The 12,731-nt window shown below is 40.7% G+C and overlaps 2 protein-coding genes across 2 annotated transcripts in view; both read left to right on the top strand.

Annotated features, from left to right (window-relative positions):
• Positions 1-12,731, top strand: part of DENND5A (DENN domain containing 5A) — a 609,609-nt gene that overhangs the window by 172,578 nt on the left and 424,300 nt on the right. The gene's annotated exons all lie outside the window — the stretch shown is intronic.
• Positions 2,098-12,235, top strand: ASCL3 (achaete-scute family bHLH transcription factor 3). The gene is made up of 3 exons (XM_083415256.1): positions 2,098-2,199; positions 9,199-9,246; positions 11,104-12,235. The coding sequence occupies exon 3, from the start codon at positions 11,148-11,150 to the stop codon at positions 11,652-11,654; it is 507 nt and encodes a 168-aa protein (XP_083271382.1). The 5' UTR covers positions 2,098-2,199; positions 9,199-9,246; positions 11,104-11,147; the 3' UTR covers positions 11,655-12,235.

Genomic DNA, 12,731 nt, shown 5'->3' with positions numbered 1-12,731 from the left:
TGGCTAGTTTTAAGGTTTTTTTTGGATTTGCAGGCAACTTTTTTTTTTTAAGTGCAACAAACAGACAGCTGTTAGTCATCTGGGCCCTCTGGAACAATTACTGTCCAAGCAGCATTTCTGTTGTGGGAATATTTCAGTTTTCCAGAAGCAATATATTGATGTTTGAAAAGGCAATCTCCCCCGCACCAAGCTAGTGTGCTTATTGCAGTTGTGGCTGCTTTGTACCTCTGCAAATAGTATCCACAGTTTCCATAACTGATATACTTCCCCTGTGCCCCAAACTTACACAGGTTGCTGAACTTCTTTATTGTGCGTTTCTGTGTTTTCGCTTTAGATGCTGAAAATTCCTTTTAATGTCCCACAGCAGCATGGGAATGCTCATCTTGTCCTTCAGCAAGAACAAAAATGAATCCATTGCAGTGCTATGTATCCCCCCCTACAGCTGTGCTCTACCATTTCAAAACCATTGTGCTTTCTTTCTTTTTGGCTATGAGCATTCATCTTGATTGGTCATTAATTTGAAGAGAACAAGGAAAGATTTCTTTGTCATAGCAATACTTTCAAAATGCATTTGAAGCTATGCTGTAATTACAACACTTTTGGGGTGTGTACCCAAGACTTGATTTGACCAAAGCCTGTTATTATTCCTTCATCCTAAGGTAGTGTGTTTAAACCTGGTTTGTTTTGTCAGTGTGAGGACTTCAAGGTTTGGCTTGGTGGTGGTAATTTAAGTACATAGCCAACTAAGGGGGATAGCCAATGTTCGTCATTAATGCAAGTAAACCCATTGATGTCATTGGACTTAATTCCATTGATTTCAAGGAGTCTATGCAGAATATAACCTAGATTCAGTTGCAATTCTATAGACGTCTGCTCAGAATTAAGTCTTGCTGAGTTCAGTGAGGCCTTCTCCCAGATACGTGGCCATAGAATTGCAACCCTAATTTTCTTGGGCCTAAACATACTTGGCAAAAACAAGTTTTCTCCCAAAAACCTAAGCTGTGATCAAATTTGCATTCGTGCAATGGTACTTTTAACCACCTCCTTTCATTTTGTAGCCTCTGGTGCTCCCTAAAAAGCAGCATTATTTTTAGACTGCTTTTCCGCCTGAAAGCCCTTAAAGCAGCTTACAACAATGAAAGCAAAATAAATCGCCCCATTACAATTACTGAAAACATAATGCAGCAGAGTATAATAGTGACTGTAATACCGCAGTAAGGCAAAATAGTCAGGGCAACATGAATTCCTCAGTGCCAAAGGCCCAGCTAAATAAAATACTGGCCACAGCGCCAGTAACACAATAGGTGGACACTATGCATGGGAAATGGCAGGCCTTAAAAACCGTATATAGTTTAGGCCCAATATATTTAAAGGTGTGGACCAGTATTTTGAACTCCAAAAGAACTGAGAGAAATAGGCTTTATATATGGTAATAGGCCTGTGAAAGAAGTCTGGCTGGAGCATCATGCTCCATTTGTAGCCTTCAAAACTTTTTCAGAGTTGTATGCAGATTATGTTATCGTAGTCCAGCTTCGATGTGCCCAAGGCATACAGGGCCAGCCGTATAATGAGGCATGGTGAGATACTTGCCTGGACAGCGGATCACAAAGGGTGGTTGATGCATCACTCACCATGCAAAGCCAGTTGGCCTTGCAGCTGCCGCCTACTCCACTATAGGTGGCCAGTCTGCCTGCTGTAGCTATTACTGCAGTATTGGCTGCTATCACCACTACTGCCTGCCCACTTGCTCATAAGTTCCATTATGGTTGCCACAGGGATGCAGTTGGTTGCACTCCAAAAGGCCCCTCTGAGCTTGCTGTCGTTGTCTAAGGAAATGGAATCACATACCCAGGAAAGAATCATAACTTTCTCTACCCATGTGGTCAAACTTGCCAGTCAAGATGGATATAGGTCAAGTGAGCAGGTGGCCTGCAGGTAGCAGTAGTTGGGCTACTGCTGGCTGGGAGGTGGACCCCATCTTAGCCTCCCCAACCCTTTTCTGCTGTACCTGCAGAACAGCAGCCCTTTGGAGGAGTCAGAATGTTTGGCCGGCCAGCCCTGCCCATGAAGAGTGAGAATTTTGACACAGCTGTGGCCAGTTTCTCTATCTCTGGTTTCCAGAGGGGAAGCCTGCCTATGTGGAGTCTGCCACTGGTGGTGAGCTGAAACTGGCCGGCTGGACTGAGGGTGACACCAAAGGTGAGTTGTTTATTTGGGTGGGTTCTTCCTTTCAGAGGGTGAGGACACTCCCCCATGGGTGGTGACTGGTTGTGGGTGGGCTTGCTCCTAGGTGAGAGTGTGAAGCAGGTGTCTGTGTCCAAGTAAGGTGGGATTATGGGGAGCGTCATCTGTGATGAAAGCATGAATATGTTAGGGTGTGAAACCTAAGACGCTGGCAAATTAGCAATGTCATGTGACTTTAAGTAGTCAAGCTCGTTAAGTTGTTAAGGTGCTCAGTATATAAAGAGTGTTTGTTTTCTCTGCCTGTTGGGGCGTGCTGGACGTGAAGCAAAATGTGTGAAAGCTCCGGAGGTGTTATCTTTCTGCAATAAACCTGTCTTTGGAAAGACAGGCTTCCCTGTGTCGTTTTTTTGCTGCTGAGACTTTTGAAGCTTGTACTGCAACAAGAAGAATCTCTGCACTGGACTTAATTAATACTCTGCAAAGAAAGCTGTTGCTGGTGGCGCAGCGGAAGCGCTTACTGGACCAGTACACAGACTCTCTTAGGTTATGGATCCTTCTACGTTTCTACAGCTGTATTGTGTGCAGAGAAAGTGAAAGCAGCTTTCGGATGAGAGAAGACCGGCTTGGTCGTAAATCCAGCTCTTAAAGGAACTGAGAGGCTGGAGGCGTCTGAAAAGTGAGTAAAACAAATCCCAAGGGGAAAGAGAAGCAAGGGCACACAGAGGGAGTAGCAGCAGACCCCAAGAATGGCAGTGGAAAATTTCCAGGTTCCCTTTACAAAGTTGAACTCTGCTAATTACGTGCAGTGGTCTAAGAGGGCTCAAGTCTGGTTGGAAGCCAAAGAAGTGTGGGCTGACTATGTCCAGAGGCGAAAGCCGTTTGTGGCTGTTGCAGCAGATGCCACAGCAGAGCAACAGGCTGCCGCACATGCTCAGAACAGGGAACATGATAAAATGGACACTAAAGCTAGATGCATGTTGATGGTATCGATAGACGATTCCCAATTACCTCATGTGGAAAATTTAAGGTCTGCATTTGAAATTTGGGAAGCTCTTAGACGAATTCACCATAGAGCCACGCCCGGAGAGAAGGTGAATATTATACGTGCTTTGTATGAGTTGAAACTGAAGCCAGGGGATAGTGTGGTTGAACACACGTCACAGATGACTGAGTATTTCAACCGACTGTCATCTCTAGGTGTGGATTTTCCTGAAAATATCAAAGTTTATACTCTGCTTAGCAGCCTGCATGCAGGGTTTGAAAACTTAGTACTAACTTTACAAGTTTTGCCAGAGGACCAGCTGAATATGAATTATGTGACTGGTAGATTGTGTGAGCAAGAATATCAACATCATCGAAAACGTATTGATAATTCAAATACCCCAAGGGTTGGATGTTCAGATAATTCCCAGCGTGAGGGAACTAGCAGGCAGAGCTGTAAGGAAGCCTCACAAGTGTCTGCTATGGCCAGCAAGCCATGTTTTCGATGTGGCAGCAGGTTTCATTTGATAGCAAAGTGTCCAGAAAAGCAACAGGAATTTCAGCAGTCCAAGGCCAGTTTCCGGAGCTACAGGGGAAGACGACGTGAGAACTACAAGAATCAACGATCCAGAGGGGGAGCAGGTGCTGATAAGGGACTATCTGCAATGGCAGCACAACAGAGTCCTAAAAGGAGCCAACAAACCTTGAAGTGGATAATTGACAGTGGAGCAAGTCACAGTTTAGTTCCAGCGACATCTAGTGGCAGCTTGATGAACTGCAAGACATTGCCAGTTGCAAAAACCGTGACTATAGCAGACAATAGTAAACGAGAGATGAACCTTAAAGGCACAATTTATGTTAACTGTTTGCAAACTAACCTTCCTGTTTTTGTTCTTCCAGGAATGAAGAATGGTCTTTTGAGTGTGTCATGCCTGGTAAAAAGTGGTTTTAAGGTTGAGTTTGAAAATGATGTGTGCACCATTTCGAAACAGGGGAAGGAGCTAGTTAAAATTCCCTGTGAGGATGGGTTTTTTGTTTTGGATGAAGAGCAGTTAGCAGCAGGTAGATGTTCAACAGGTGAAGCGCAAGCTAAGTGTGTAAATAAGGCTCCTCATACAGGTTGTGTACATCTACTACACAGAAGGTTAGCTCATATATGCTTTAAGTATGTAAGCAAGATGCCAGATTTAGCTGAGGAGTGTAACATTAAACCCTGTCCAAATTTTCTGGATTGTTGTGCTTGTAAACATGCTAAGGTTAAGACATGTAACTATCCTAGATCTGATAGAGTAAGCAAGAAACCCTTTGAACTTGTGCACACAGACGTGTGTGGCCCTATGCCAGTCAAATCGCTTGGAGGTGCGAGATTTATGCAAATTTTGGTGGATGATTTTTCAAGAGCTAGTTGGGTTTTCTTTCTGAAAGAAAAATCACAAGCAGCTTCCATCCTGATGGATTGGATTGAAGAAGTCGAATGTAAATTTGACACCAGGGTACGTAAAATACAATCAGATCGCGGTGGGGAATATGTGAACCACACGCTGGAGACGTGGTTAAAAAAGGAAAGGTATAGTTCATAGACTTACCAATCCCTATTCACCACAGGAGAATGCAGTTGCCGAAAGAAAATTTCGAACATTACAGGAAGCCATTGCTGCTTTGCTGTTTGATTCTGGACTTCCACAGCGTTTTTGGGCTGAGGCTGCACTGTATGCGAATTATACTTTTAACAGAGTGTACAATAGCACAGTAGGCAACACTCCTTACTTCATGCTATTTGGGAAAAAACCAAAAATTGATCATCTAAGAGTTTTTGGATGTCGTGCTTATGTGCTGGTGCCTAGGGCACAACGTAGGAAAGGCGATCCTAGGTCTAAAGAAATGTTTTTCTGTGGTTATCAAGCAAACACAAAAGGTTGGAGATTTGTGAATGTAGAAGGCAATCAAACGAAAATCACAATCAGCAGAAGTGCGGAATTTTGTGAACAGGATGGTTGGAATAAAATTCATGGAAATCCTGACATACTATTTGATGTGGTGAACAGTAACAATGAAACTCAGGCCCCAGGGCAGGTATTAGTTCCAGAACAGGCTGAGGAATTTAAGTCTGAGGACAAGGGTGAGAAATCGTCTAGTTCACCCAAGTCTGTAAAGTCAGAATCTTCTAGCTCTAAAAGTTCACCTGTACAGCAAGAGAGACGTGTAAAGTCAGAATCTGAAAGTTCTTCAACTACTAGTGACAAACAGGTGACTACTAGTGACAAACAGGTGATGACTAGTGATTCTGAGTCAGAGGGGGAAACTGAAGGAACATCGCAGGAACTGCCAAGGCGTTCCAAGCGTACCAACAAAGGTAAACCTCCTGAAAGGTACCAAGCTATTAGTGTTTGGGCTGGTTTGGCAAATTGCGAACCTGAAAGTTTTGAGGAGGTTGAGCAATTACCCCAGGAAGAGGCCAGTAGGTGGCGTGAGGCCATGCAAAAGGAGTTGAATTCTATGAAAGAACTGGGTGTGTTTTCCATCACCAAACTGCCAGAAGGTACCAAGGCAGTAAGTTGTAGGTGGGTGTACAGGATAAAGACAACAGCGATGGGGAAACCAGAGTACAAAGCAAGACTTGTAGCTCGAGGTTTTACGCAAAGACAGGGGTTACATTATTCCGAAGTCTATGCACCCACTTCAAGGAGTGAAACCCTACGGGCACTATTAGCAGTCGCTGCTCAGAAAGGGTTTAAAGTGAATCAGTTTGATGTCTCTACAGCTTATCTTCATTCAGACTTGGCTGAAGAGCTCTATATGGAGCTACCGCCAGGATTGAAAGTTAGTAAATCAAATCAGGTATGGAAACTACATAAATCTATTTATGGACTCAAGCAATCTGCTCATAATTGGAATGAGTGTTTGAATGACGTTTTGGTAGGCATTGGTTTTAGCAGGAGCAAGGCTGACAATTGCTTATATTTCAGAGGTTCAGGAGATGCTCAAGAATCTTTGCTTGTCTATGTAGATGACCTGATTTATATTTCAAAGACACAAGAACAAGTAAAAAAACTAGCCAAAGAGTTAAATAAACACTTCAAAGTTAAGAATCTTGGTGATGTGAAGGTCTATCTTGGTGTTCAGATAGATAGGACCAAAAATGGCAGTTTTCTACTGAATCAAAAAGGCAAGATATTGCAAATGTTGAAAAAGTTTGGCATGACGGAGTGTGCAGGTGTTAGAACACCAATGGAAATGGGTTTTGTAAAAGACAATGAGTTCAAGGATAGTGCTGAATTCAAGCGTGCTGAAATCTTTCAGTCAGCACTGGGAAGCTTACTTCATCTTTCGCAATGGAGTAGACCAGATATTGCTTACGCTGTTAACTTACTCAGCAGAGAAGCTCCAAAACCTAGTGTAAATGCATGGAAAGGAATTCAAAGAGTGTTAAGATATTTACAATACACCAAAGATTTTTGCCTTGAATTATCTTCGGAAGGACAAGCACAGATTACTTGTTGGGCAGATAGTGATTGGGCAAATTTAAAGGATAGAAAATCAGTGTCTGGCTGTGTGATAAAATTTGGTAACTCTCTGATTGGGTGGAGATCCAAGAAACAGAACCTGATTGCTTTGTCGTCAACAGAAGCTGAGTTCTGTGCCTTATCTGAGTTATGTAGAGATCTAGAATTTTACAAATGCTTGGCACAAGAGATGTATGAAAAGGCCATCACTCCAATCATTGTATGGGGTGATAATCAACCGTGTCTTAAGTTAGCACAAAATGGGCAGTTTAAAGGTCGTACAAAACATTTGGATATCCGCTTTCAAAATGTTTGTCAAACGGTAAAAGCAGGAATTGTTAAATTAAATTACTGTCCCAGTCATGAAAATCAAGCTGATGGCTTTACAAAACCGCTTGGGTTTCAGCGGCATGAAAACTTTTGTAAAGAAATGGGTCTGAAGTAAATTTTTTGGTTTTGTATTGCCAGCGAGAGGGGGTGTTAGGGTGTGAAACCTAAGACGCTGGCAAATTAGCAATGTCATGTGACTTTAAGTAGTCAAGCTCGTTAAGTTGTTAAGGTGCTCAGTATATAAAGAGTGTTTGTTTTCTCTGCCTGTTGGGGCGTGCTGGACGTGAAGCAAAATGTGTGAAAGCTCCGGAGGTGTTATCTTTCTGCAATAAACCTGTCTTTGGAAAGACAGGCTTCCCTGTGTCGTTTTTTTGCTGCTGAGACTTTTGAAGCTTGTACTGCAACAAGAAGAATCTCTGCACTGGACTTAATTAATACTCTGCAAAGAAAGCTGTTGCTGGTGGCGCAGCGGAAGCGCTTACTGGACCAGTACACAGACTCTCTTAGAATAAACTCACAAGGATGGACCACCAAGAGTTGTAAACAAAAACCAAATAACCTCATAATGTGGAACATTGATTTACATGGTACTGATATAATTATGTTGGAAAAATAAGCCAACAGTGTAGATTTTAATATGAACTCTACCTGTATTTGGTCAGATTTATCATAAATTCTCCTCAACTACTGCTCTAGTCATCATCTGCCAGTGGAAGAGGGAACTTGAGAGCAGAGAAGGGGCAGAGTTGGGGGGTTACCATTTCACAGTATGCTCTCTTCTGTTTATTTATTAATTATTATTATTAATTACATCCATACACAATCTTAGGTACATGTACAGCCTTAAATAATTATACCATTAAATACTGATTTAAACTTGTATTTGTACATGCTCTTTTCTTATAATTTCTAACTAAACTTTTCTGCTTAGTTAAGTTGCTAAACAAATTACATTTAAAATGAGTGCTTGGCATAACCAAATCTGTAGAAGACAGAGTTGGGATTCAAGATGACCATAACAGAGTGGAGAACTGGGCCCAATCTAGCAAAATGAATTTCAATAGGGACAAATGTATGGTTCTACACTTAAGCAGGAAGAACCAGATGCACAAATATAGGATGGGGGACACCTGGGTTGTCAGTAGTACATGTGAAAAGTCTCTACGGGCTTTAGTAGACCACAAGTTTAACATGAGTCAACAGTGTGATGCAGCAGCAAAAAAAAGCTAATGCTATTCGAGGCCACATCAACAGACGTATCGTGTCTAGATCAAGGGAAGTAATAGTACCACTCTGTTCTGCCTTGGTCAGACCCCACCTTGAGTACTGTGTCCAGTTCTGGGCGCCACAATTTAAGAAGGATGTTTACAAGCTGGAACATGTGCAGAGGAGGGCAACCAAGATGAGCAAGAGTCTGGAAACCAAGCTTTATGAAGAATGATTGAGTGAGTTGGGTATGTTTAGCCTGGAAAAGAGGAGACTGAGAGCAGATATGACAGCCATCTTGAAATATCTAAAGGGCTTTCACAAGGAGGATGGAGCAAGCTTGTTTTCTCCTGCTCCAGAGGGTAGGATCCAAACCAATAGCTTCAAGTTACAAGAAATGAGATTCCAGTTAAACACCGGGAAGAAGTTTCCGATAGTAAAAGCTGTTTGACAATGCAGCAGACTCCCTTGGAAGGTGATGGACACTGGAGGTTTTTAAGCAGAGATTGGATGGCCATCTGTCAGGGATGCTTTAGTTGAGATTCCTGCATTTCAGGGGGTTGGGCTAGATGACCCTTGGGGTCCCTTCCAACTCTATGAGTTTATGAAATTGGTGATGACTGGACAGTGAACTGGCCTTAACTTTTACTAAGAAATGTCAGCATTTTATGATTTCCCAGTGGCCTTCTAAAATTGGTTTGTAAATATCCACATTCACAGGCATTTATTATAACTATAAAGATAGTCTGAAATAAATTTGTTGAGATTTGATTTGTGTGTTTAACACACCTGAAGAAATATGTGGGGAAAGTATTCAAGATCTAGCAAATTATTCTACAGTGTAAATATGAACATTTATTTGATAAAAATTAGTAAATTATTACAACAACTTACGCATTGGCAGTGTATAAATATGCTTCTGTCTGAAACCATAAAAACCATCTAATACGTTACACTTTCTATCCCATAATTCTAATATTTGTTGCCTTTATAGCTGCAGTGTGGGTGGAAGAAGCTAAACCAGAAAAGAGCAGATCTAACTGTAAGCTACTTTGCATATTGTCAATTGACTATAAATTTAGATCTGTCTTTTGACTCAGTCCAACAGGCACAGGAACTGTGGAACTCAGGTAAGGAATGTAAAGTAGATAGAGGCTAATAGCAAAATGTTACATGGTTTTTGTTAATATTAATCCAGATTGTTAAATTTAAATGATGCACATGATAAATATATACTTTGTGAGCTCTAGTTTATAGAATAGATCTACAGAGAACAGTGCTATAAGAATCAGCTTACTAACATACATAATTTTAGTGTGGAATTTTGAAGTTCAGTGCCCGTCTAATATTCTAGATTTTTCCTTGTGGTTCTGGGGATTATTTTCCATTTCACCATAAGCAAGTCTAGGAATGAAAAACTTAGCTTTGTTTTATGATCTTGTGTTTTGTCTTAGGCACTGAGGCAAATTTCAGAAAGAATAGAGCAAATTATTTGAATTAATGAGACTTTACTTCTTAGTAAATAATTCAGTTAACTGAGGTTTCTAATTCAAGTTAAAGGTTTGGGGAATTCAGTAATCTTTCCAAATGTTAAAATGCAAACATTAATTGACATTTTTATTATAGACAATTTTTATTATCGACAATTTACTGATTCAGCTTTTATAATGCATGATCAATAAATATGTTTCATTGATTGCTGTTTAGCAATATAAAACTCCTAGCACATTTGCAAAGCTAAGCAGTGTCTGGTATGGTTTCAAATTGGATGGGGGACCAGACACGTTGAGATTCCTGCATTGGACTAGATGATCCTCCAACTCTACAATTCTATGATTCTATAATTCAGTTAAATCTTCCTTGCTCTAGATTACAGGCTGCAGACCCAATTTGTTTGCAGGGGGAGGGGGGCGTTCTTCTGTACATGTGTTATGGAATTCTCTATGCTGGAGTAGGCTGGTGGAAACTGACAAGTGTGATTGTGAGGCACAGGGAGAGCCAATTTCATCCCTTACATGTTCTGAAGGTCAGCTGGTGGGTCCTGAGTCATTACAGGAGATTGATTGCTCTCTAAGCAACTTCCCATTAAATCCTAACCACATAGATTATATGCAATTAAATAACATGCCCGCAGTCAGAGTAATACTTTGATATTTGCTAGCAAGCTGACCCAGTAATCCCTGATAAATGGAAGAAAACAACTTCTTACACTATTGCTTATAATAAAAATAATGTATTGGAAGGGAGGATGAGAAACATTAATTTACCATTACCTTTCGCATTATTTGCTATATGAAGTTGTTGAGTTGCTATTTTACAGAATAAAAGATACAACATTATTTTAGCTGGAGGAGATGGCAAATTTTGAATTCTGATGTTAGGCACAGCCTGAAAAGGAGAGTTTCTGTTAAAAGATATGGGACACAATTGAATACATGTAGGCCTCAATAATTTCAGTGAGAGAGTTAAGCACATTTCAAGCTTTCCCACAGACAACCGCCCTTTCCCCCTGGGCTAATAATCAGCGTAAGTGATAGGAATAGCGAGGCACACACTGCAGAGAAAAAGAGTGGGTACAGGGAATAATGGAGAAGTTCATGTACCAGTCATTCTGACAACGGCATGTGTTTTTGCCCAGGAAAATCTGCCATATGATTTCACATCCTGAACTGTAAAGCTAAAGAGATTTATCTAGTTGCAAGCATCTATGCTTATATTGATTATTTTAAAATATCTCCTTTGCATATGGAACACTGTATTTAAATAGGTCAGTACAACAACATTGCCGTCTCCCACATATTTGCATAATATCAGAAGTGCACTAAAAATACTGACAATCACACCTAGCCTATTGCAATGTATGAATCACTAAAGCTGATACACAGTTCTCCATTTCTAGCTCTATACCTGAGACACCACAGCTTGGGAAGCTTTTGGGATGCCATGGACAGATTGCCCGTCTTAAGCGACTCCCACGCTGGACAGATGTCTAGACTTGGCTGCAGGGACTTTTATGCTGCACTCCATTTCTACCCAGAGATCCCAAACCAATTCACTGGCCCCGAAGATTTGCCTCTGCTTCCTTTCACACCAGAGCAGCTGACGGCTGAGAATTTCTACAGCGATCCTTGTGCGTTCCCATTTCAAGGTCCCTGTGGGAATTTTGGCAGATGCGAGTACTCTTGCGGCCCGGCATTCATCAGAAAAAGGAATGAAAGGGAAAGGCAGAGAGTAAAGTGTGTCAACGAAGGCTACGCCAAACTCAGACATCACCTACCTGCCGAATACCTAGAGAAACGACTCAGCAAAGTAGAAACACTCCGAGCTGCAATTAAATACATCAGGTATCTCCAATCTGTGCTTTACAATGATTCAGAGGAGAATAGCAGGGAAGCTCACCACGCACCCAAAGATAGCTCTCAAAGCGATCACGCTCCTAGGACTTCATAGTCTACTCGAGAGCAAATAAAGTCTTCTCTGGAAGCTCCAAAGCCAATCCTGCCTGTTCAAAGATGCTTGTAAGACTGAACTTGCTATACAATGTGGTGATTTCGGGGCTTGTGACTGTGATGACATGAATCTTGCTAAAATTTGTGGAAGTTTCAAATGATTGAAATGGCTGGAATCATTTTAACAGATTGATATGAGAGATCAGTAATACGTGGTTAATTTTGGTTACAAGGGGGCGGGGGAGACCGCCAATGTGTCAACTCAAGCTGAATGCTTTAGGTTATATTTTAATAAAAAGATTCTGCTCCTTTCTGAGAACAGTAACCTCTCTCTCTTTGCTAACATTTCTAAAAAAATATATAATTTATGTTTCTCTATAAATTGATGAAATGTATAAAGTTTCTGTATAAATTCTGTTTGCACAGAATGTATAAACTGGAAACCACTTGACTGTTGTAACAGCAACAACAAAAAAGACAGTATTGTAAAAACACACTTCGGAAATGCTAATATTGAGTTAATTTTATCTGGATATTTTGTTTTTCGAAATCTAAATAAATCCCTGTTCCATGATCAAACTATATCTTAGAAGAAGTTTGTTGTATTATACGGACACACAGTGAGAGAAAGACAATTAAGTGTCACAACATTGACAGTGAGTGGAAGAAATGAAGCTGAAGGAGTGTCTATACCTCCTGTTATTCCCTCTATTTCAAGAATATAAAGAAACTTACAAGCTTACCTTAGGTTCTCTCAATTTTATTGTAGTGTTCCATTGTTCACTTGAGGATTTGAGCATCATAAATATTACTGATATAGACATTCCAAGAAGGATGCTTCTTCAGTGGTCTTTGAACTGCTAATCGGAGGAACACCCCTCCCCCCAATAATATAGAAAAAGCTTGAATCTTCTTATAAAGTCCTCTTTCCACATGGCTTTATTAGTAGTAAATATATATATCATGCTTAATTGCCAAAGTGGCAATTCATAGGTGCAAAACCAATTACAAAAAATATAAATGTACAATAAAAAAGTATATCAAAAATATTAAAATAAACAGCTACAATTAAATTGTG

This window comes from Podarcis tiliguerta (assembly GCF_965153285.1).
Source record: "Podarcis tiliguerta genome assembly, chromosome: 1".
Lineage (NCBI taxonomy): Eukaryota > Metazoa > Chordata > Lepidosauria > Squamata > Lacertidae > Podarcis > Podarcis tiliguerta.
This window is presented reverse-complemented; position numbering and strand designations above follow the sequence as displayed.